The 8,282-nt window shown below is 29.5% G+C and overlaps 2 protein-coding genes across 3 annotated transcripts; one reads left to right on the top strand and one right to left on the bottom strand.

Moving 5' to 3' along the window:
- LOC105455077 lies at nucleotides 1-4,478 on the bottom strand. 2 transcript variants are annotated; one of them, XM_011698138.1, is made up of 3 exons: nucleotides 4,252-4,478; nucleotides 3,681-4,056; nucleotides 1-2,258 (listed from the first exon to the last, which is right to left on the bottom strand). In XM_011698138.1, the coding sequence occupies exons 1-3, from the start codon at nucleotides 4,405-4,407 to the stop codon at nucleotides 43-45; spliced, it is 2,748 nt and encodes a 915-aa protein (XP_011696440.1). In that variant the 5' UTR covers nucleotides 4,408-4,478; the 3' UTR covers nucleotides 1-42. The 2 variants fall into 2 exon arrangements, with proteins under 2 accessions (XP_011696440.1, XP_011696433.1); XM_011698131.1 differs by having other exon boundaries at nucleotides 4,234-4,478.
- Nucleotides 4,479-6,835: 2,357 nt separating this feature from the next.
- On the top strand, nucleotides 6,836-7,745 carry LOC105456920. The gene is made up of 4 exons (XM_011701304.1): nucleotides 6,836-7,077; nucleotides 7,221-7,324; nucleotides 7,444-7,584; nucleotides 7,677-7,745. Exons 1-4 carry the CDS (start codon nucleotides 6,915-6,917, stop codon nucleotides 7,743-7,745), a joined length of 477 nt encoding a protein of 158 aa, XP_011699606.1. The 5' UTR covers nucleotides 6,836-6,914.
- Nucleotides 7,746-8,282: the final 537 nt, after the last annotated feature.

Below are 8,282 nucleotides of genomic sequence, written 5' to 3' on the forward strand. Positions count from 1 at the left end.
AAATGCAAATTATTTTATTTGTTGTTTATATACATTCTTATTTCAATCAGTTTCTACAGAGTTTACAAGAGGTATAATGCATCGCTTGTTATTATTAGAATTATCGTTGTTTGATGAAAAGACAGGAATATTAATGCATTTATTTTTAATCATATGAAGCAATGAGCATCTAATATTGTCCATTTCTTCTACAACATAAGAGAAATTATTCGACGATACATTCTTATTTTTACATAACACTTCTTGCTTCAGTACTCGCAGTTCCTTACAAATTAACAGTTGCTTCTTTTCGCCTGTAGCTTTTTCTGCTATACATAGATACTGAATAACTAACAAAGAACCAGATTGTGTTAAAACGGTATTGTTTCGTCTTTTTATCAATCTAGCATAATCGAAACCGTGGTACAGAACATTTTTATAGATAAAACGCTGAAAAGTCAATGCTTTGTTTTTAACAGAGTCTCCCAAAAATTCTTCAATAGTGATTTTTTCAATCAAGGAAAAGTCGATTTTTTTTGAAGGACCAAACGCTGTTAAATGATTTTCATATTCTATACATCTTTGAATTCGACATTGCTTCATAAGTGAGTCAAAAACAGCCTTTCCTTTTACGCTACAGTTTGGTTTATTGAAAGTTGAACTTTGCTTAATATATCTTATACGGGAATAAAATTTACATATTTGTTCCGGAATACATTGGGTACCTTTAAATAGTGATTGTATTGTGTGATTAAAATTTTCAAAAGGGAAAGTTGACCATGCCCATAAGACGCCGAACTTTTTAACAGCTTCCGGAATATGTAACATCATATGTACATTATAATTCATAAACGTTTTGTCATACAATTTTTCAATATCAAACACAAATTTTCGAAGTGTTAATGTAGCCATAATAAATTCATTAGAACGCATTCGCATACTTAGAAAAACATGCATACTGTACACGAATAATAGCCAATGTTTAACATATTTCTTTGGCATTAGCCCTTCTAAACAAACAATAGAATAGTACAACGCAAAATTTTTATATTCTGATGCTTTCCACAATTTACGTTGTGTGATCGATCGTGGCGTCCTAGTTATTTCGTGGGTAGGTTTCATGCTCAGTAATCTTTTATCAAAACACGACTTGTGCTTAGTTAAGCACCAATCTTTATCGCGATTCCTAGGGTCAAACCACGCTATTACAAATTGTTTAATAACGCCTTCTGCAACACTGTGCATATATTCCGGCGGAAATGATGAAATTACATCAAAAAGTGGTATAAGTGCAACAACGGATGGACCTTTCACACCTTTGACTGGCTTGTTTTTTCGTAGGGTTTTCTCGGATTGATATTCGTAATGGCTTTTTTTACGTAAAGTGCTTATATTTCCACAGTATATTCGTTTTCGTCCGTTTTGTCCTGTGCAAATCTGTTTTCCTTTATGGTAACAATATGAACATCCATATATTCCATTAAATTGCTTCATACATTGAATTGCTGGTCTGGCAACAGAATCAACTGGTGCAACTAGTGTATGAACTTTTATACGGATTTTTTTATTGTTTGTAAGTGTCGTACTTTCAAAACCAATATTATGTAACTCTATAAGTTCATCAACAAAAGGTTTAAGGAAAATGTTCATGGGAGGTTTCCTTGAATTGAACCACAAACCAGTTAATAATATTTGTTGTTTTCGTATACGATAAGGCAATTCATTAATGGACACTAAAATTGGCCATAAAGATGTTAAAGAGGAATTGAACAACTGTACGCCATCCGTGTTCCACTGTATTGTAATATCATTCTTTCCTATGACATTTTTTCTCTTTAAATTATGGTACAGTGTTCCATTGATAATATCACTATCATCGCTTTCTTGCCGAAATTGCGCGTAAATCTCAGAATTAACGAGTTCGATTAGTTGTTCTTTCAGCGGAATATATATAAAAAATGCCTGATCTTTCTTCAATTCCGATAATTTATAATGCTTTAAACAATTATCGCAACGCACAGTAATGCAGTTATGGTCAATATTTAATACAAATAAACATTGCGAACAATAGTAGTATACTCGATAATTATTCTTCGGGAATGCTTTTAAGAAAAGATATTTCGAACCGTGGCATCTGTGTGGAAGATGGCAGTCAATTGTTTGAATAAGAGACTGTAATGCTTCATCGGTAAAATTATGACGAAGAGCCATACTCATCATTATAAGGACATTTTCTTCTTTGGTGAGATCACAGTCTTCGTATATAAGATGTCGCCACACTGTCATTATGTATAAAGTACATATAAACATTTGTTACATTACATATAATACATTAAACATTTGTTTCAAATTTTATTTTATGTATTTGTATATATCAATTTGGATAGGTTCATTTGAGCACGTAAACTTTATGTACATGATCATTTAGACACATTATTTTTTGCACGTTACTGCTGTGGAACGTATTTTCTCACATGTTTTCACACTTTTTTAAACGTACAATTACTATTCACTTACATTTCTTGTATGTTAAATTTATTATTAAGGAAATTTGAATCATTGGGAATAAAAAGTAAATAAAAGAATCATGTGATATCAAATTGTGGCATTAAGGGCATTGATTGTTGAGGATAGAAATATAATCATAAAAATAAATAACGTAATCAAATTATACTATGGACAGGGGTTATTAATTGATAATTATTGTTGAAGATAAAAATTGAAATAAACAAGTTATATTTAAATTAAAGATACTTACTGCTACCTTCCCTAAATTCAGCAGGAGAGGAGATGTATCAATTATGTAACTCCGTTTTACTCTTCTTTCCATCTTTTTTTTCTTTTATTAATTATTAATAACTGTATTAAAGATTTTGGAAATGAACTTGAATAGATTGAATTGAGTTGATTTTATTAATCATTTATAATCATTAATAATTATTAACTCATGAGAAATTGTTAAAAGTCCAATAAATCAATTCCTCAATTCAATCTATTCAAGTTCATTTCTAAAATCTATTTATAATAAAGTTATTTATAATAATATATAATTTAATAATATACTTATAATAAAATAAAAGACAAAAAAGAAGATGGAAAGCAAAATAAAACGGAGTTTCATAATTGTTATATCTCCTCTCCCAGTTTTAGGAACGTTTAATTTAAATATAACTTTTATTTATTTCAATGTCCATCCTCAACAATAATTATTAATTAATGACCTTGCCCCAAGGCATAATTTGTTTTTATTTTTGTTTAATTTGTAATTATTTTAATTATGTTTATAATTGTATTTCTTTCCTCAACAATCACTCCCATTAAATGCCCTCTAAGACATGATTTGGTCACATGATTCTTTTATTTACCTTTTCTTCCATTTTTCTTTATAATAAATTCTTTGAGATTAATATATGTATATGTAATGTTAATTTATCAATTATTTAATCTTTTTGTTTTTTTTCTAACATCCTATAATTATATATTCTTGAGTTAAATACAAATATAGAGTTAAATACAAATTTAAACATTTAAAATTTATTACAGTACTTTATAAATGTACTGTTAAAAAATATATGTACATAAAAATTTATGTGTTGCACAAAAGCTGACGTGCAAAAAATACATGTGCAGGTTCATTTTCATGCATAAAAATATTAATTAAATGTACACTACAATATATATATTGCATTCATCAGGTTTACCTTGATCATTGGGGTAATGATTTATCTCATCATCCTCACTCTCATCCATGTCATCTCGTTGTGCATTTTCTTCGCTTGCATCGTCACTGGATTCCAAATTGTCAGCTCCATTATAAGAATCGCTTATAATTGACGATCTGTCTTCGTCAATGATATTAGAATCATCATCGTCACCTACGTCTTCGCTTGATGCACTGTCATTAGCAGAGTGTTCTTGATCATCATTGACACTCTCTTGCGACAAATTGCTGTCACAAATATTTTCAACATCTCGTAAATTGTCATTATTGCCCATCATTGTCGAATCACGTTCTTTTTCAGATTCACAGTCATTATGATCGTTGTTTTCATGATTATCAAGCAGTCGTTCACTATTCTGCACAATAATTAATATATATATTATATATACAACAAACAATTTAAAAGCATTAAAATAGAAGTATCCCTATATGTAAAAATAGATCCCCTCTTTTGTTTCTTTTATGGTGATTAATTCATTTGTGAGGATTACGATTTCCAATTATTTATCTGATATTATTGTACATATACTTACAACAACATGAAACATAACCTCATCATTATGTGGTGGTCGACTCGGTTTTGCACGTCGGTGGTTTAGTTCTTCGCGTCGTTTCTTTCGAGAAATCACTGTTGATGTAGGAATTTCATCCCTGCTATCGTCACTTTTTAAGTATTGTTTGTATGGCCCTCGTTTATTTTCATTCATCTTTGCTCTATTAATTTCGTCCGTTGATAACACATTAACACATATATAAGCGAAACCACGTGGAGCCGTAGTCAGTAAAGGCTGGGTTCCGCAAAGCGCATCATGCGCATGATGTATCATGGTATCCTTGCGTTCACTAAATGTTAAAGAAAGATAAATGGATAAATCATGTGCATGATGCATTTTGCGGAACGTAGCTAATGACAGGTTCCTTGAGAAAACTTGTATATGCAATATACTGTTCTTTTAGGAAACATAACAAACAACATAGATAGAATGCATACGTTAATTACACAACAATTAGCATAAAAATATCATTTTATCCTTATTATTTACTGTGTTAAACAAGGATAAAATGATACTGCGCTAACCGCTGCGTAAACGAATATACCCGCCATAGAGTGTGCTCGCCGCTCATTGGATCTGACCGTTAGGTCTTACAGGCTAAAAGTAATTACAGATTGGTCCAATGAATGGTGAGCTGTGCACGGACGGCCCGAAAAGTAAACAAAAGAGATAACTGCATGGTATCTAATGTCCGCATATATAGAAACCAAAACTCGCGCGAGGATCAAGTCGTACGAGTATATTACGGAAGTGAATCGTTTATATATCTTGTTATTTTGATTCCATTAATAATTATGGATGACGAATATCCAAATCTCGACGATGAAAAGTGTTTATTAGTGGAATTTCCCAACGAAAACGGGAACGTAGCAATTGGCTACTTATCATAGTTAACAAGTGCAGAAAATCATAACGAAGATAATTTACAAAATATTATTGTAAACGGACAGGAAGTTGTTATGAAGTGGCCAAAAGAATGTGCCGTTGGCCCGTTGACAACAAAAATGAAAAGACAACTGAAGAATTGCAAGTGGTCCATGCACGTCGTCAAGATTTTAGGATTTGGAGGTAGATAATATATAAATTTTTTTCAAACAAAATAATGGAAAAACACCTATAATTAAATAAAAAAAAGAACACAAAAATTACTTCTGCTGCACTACTATTTCGCAATAAAACTGACAATCGGGAATAATATTTCTTTGATCACAACAGGTATTTTTCCGTGGAGAATATTCTATATATATGTACTGTATTTTCTATAATAATACATATATATTTATCATCTCTAATGAATTAAAGTTAGTATGAAAAAATCAATTTTGATATATATATATATATATATATATATATATATATAATGATTTTTATATAATTTTCTGGGAGTTTTTCGTATCTAGTAACATATATTTATTAATTTGAAATTGCACATTATTTATACAGTTATTCGAATTTAAAGTATAATTTCATATATTTATATACCTATTTGCTTGTTTGATAGCCTGGACAAAAATGTCTAATCAGCTCACAAATTTAATCAAATATGATGAGCCAAATCCCAAAAAGGAAGATCGGAAAAAATACGCAAAAAAGAAGGGCAGTGATGATGAATTCGCCCACGAGGAAAATGACGACAATAATAGTAAAAGCACAAAGGTAACAGTTTTAGTGTTCAATTGTAATATATAACAAAGGCATAATGTACACGTATCAGCAAGGTAGGCAAATTATATTGTCTTAATTTTTAAAGCAATGAGGCGATTACTCACTGATCTTCAATGAATGGTCATTTGCTGTGCATATATAAAATTACTACTGCGAATTAGTTTGTATATACTCGTTGATTATACATTTAGTAAAATAGATGATCCACGTGTTATTAAAATATTCTTCACTTAGTTTAGTTTAATTACACAAAATATGTTTAAAGTCTACGCTTTGCATAAATTAAAAGAGTTGTCTGCGTGTAATAAAAGTAATTTTGATGAGATAAGACTTGTGTTTTAAATAACTTTCGATTTTAAATAAATAACACTCCGTCTGATATTATTAATATATTATCTTTCTTTATTTAAATATTTAAGCAAACAAAGAAAAAGCAATTGAAACAAACAGCTCATGCAGCTACTAGAGTATCGGAGGATATCCTGAAAAATAAGAAGAAATTAAGGAAGATAAATAAAAAAGAAAATGTAAATATGTATATACATTCATAAGACAATCAGAAGAAAAACGATATATTGCTTGGATCGATTATTGTGGTGCTATGAGGTCGAACGAGTTAATTATAACCATATTTATTTATTTATTTATTATAGTTATTTTTCTAAACCGGGCTCAACACTCATATGACCATATGTATTAATTATTTATTAATTATTATATTTAAAATATAACTAATAAACTCCTATATATTCTCCTTGCTTCCACTTTCTGCATTTTTGGGAAAAGTCTTTATTAAACTATATGCTCAATATCATCATAAAACCGACTGTATGATCACATTAAGCGCACATTATAGTCAAACATTTGAGTGGGACCTGGTTAATCGATTTAAGCAATTCTGTTTCGGCCTATTACCGTAATATTATTATTATGTTAAGTAATTGAATACTATAAAATAATACATTTTGTGAGTTATTTTTACTGATATAAACATTATGTGTCATATTCTACAGATTACGTCAGGCTCGGAATCATCTGATGATGATGCCCTTCTATCTCATATGATCACGCAATCATCAAAATACGATGTGGAAACCTTAAAGGCAGACAATCGAACTTTAAAACTCGAAAATCGAAAACTAAAAGAGGTTACAGAAGGTATATAAGTATAATAGATAATATAGTAATAGGTAATATAATAGTAATAAGTAATAGTTTCAGCATAGAATTTACAGTTTTCGGTTGTCAAATGTTAGTCATTTATATATAATTATAATTAACAACATATATTTCATCTTCAGATATGAAAGAAATCAAAAACATCATGAAAGACATTCGGGATTGCGTCATGAAAATTGAAAAAAGAATAGAGAAGCTGGCAGGAATATCCGATACTAATAAGCAGGTAAATAGTACATGTTACTACTAGGCACTAAAATCTTCTGCTTATTTTTTTATTTAATATTTTTATATAATAGAAAATATTAATTTATGTACAAATAAAAATATTTTTATCTTTTTCAGGAAAATGCGAATGGCCCGATTGACAACATTCTATTTGATGGCACATTATCCAGTGTGTATATTGATCCGCCACTACAGCCAGAAACTTGCAGTGCAAATGGAGAAAATGTAATGGTGGTAATACCATTAGATAATACAGTGGTACCGTTCTATAATTTATTGGCAATTTAAATGTTAATTTGATACGAAAAATATATATTAAAGTAAGATAATAATTTTCTATTTATTTTCAGAAAACTGTAAAACCGAATAATAATAATCCCTGCCAGCCTCTCATCAAATCCGAAATTAATGTGAGTTAATTGCAATGCTATATAATTGTAATATCTTAGGCACGGCCTCTAAATTTCTTGGAATCCAAATAATGAAATATCACTCAATAGTAAAGGAATTTTCTTTATTTCAACGTTTTATTCAAAACACATTTGCGTATTTTTTACTCCACAAGTATAATAGTAAAATCGCTCACTTCTTGCTCCAAAAAAGTTTTTACTGCGTAAAAAGAGTGACTTGATAACTGATAACTCTTATTAAAATAATATGAAATAAAGATAATATAAAATTTTCGTTTTAAAAAATTTACGGATATATCATATGATTAAGATTCAAATTTACATTATTATTCATTCTTATAGGAAAAACCGATTTTTATTGATGATGCGCAGAAACAGAACAGCGAGAATAATGTAGGAAGGATAAAGAAATCATTGGTCAGTTTTATCTATATTCTTTTATCTCATAAAAATCACAAATAAAAAGATTAGGTCATGTTAAAAAAAGAACCTTCAAAAATTTAAATCACACTACCGCCTTTCTGACAAACGCAATTAATTATTTTA

This window comes from Wasmannia auropunctata, unplaced genomic scaffold (genome assembly GCF_000956235.1).
Source record: "Wasmannia auropunctata unplaced genomic scaffold, wasmannia.A_1.0 LD336106.1, whole genome shotgun sequence".
Taxonomy (NCBI): Eukaryota; Metazoa; Arthropoda; class Insecta; order Hymenoptera; family Formicidae; genus Wasmannia; species Wasmannia auropunctata.

Excerpts from the sequence above, each read along its gene's own strand:
- LOC105455077 (XM_011698131.1), bottom strand. The coding sequence starts at position 4,407 with ATGAATGAAAATAAACGAGGGCCATACAAACAATACTTAAAAAGTGAC. Across the intron at positions 4,057-4,233 it reads AGGTTATGTTTCATGTTGTT|AATAGTGAACGACTGCTTGA; the intron begins GTAAGTATATGT and ends ATTATTGTGCAG. Across the intron at positions 2,259-3,680 it reads TCATTACCCCAATGATCAAG|TGTGGCGACATCTTATATAC; the intron begins GTAAACCTGATG and ends ACATAATGACAG.
- LOC105456920 (XM_011701304.1), top strand. The coding sequence starts at position 6,915 with ATGTGTCATATTCTACAGATTACGTCAGGCTCGGAATCATCTGATGAT. Across the intron at positions 7,078-7,220 it reads ACTAAAAGAGGTTACAGAAG|ATATGAAAGAAATCAAAAAC; the intron begins GTATATAAGTAT and ends TTTCATCTTCAG. Across the intron at positions 7,325-7,443 it reads TATCCGATACTAATAAGCAG|GAAAATGCGAATGGCCCGAT; the intron begins GTAAATAGTACA and ends TATCTTTTTCAG.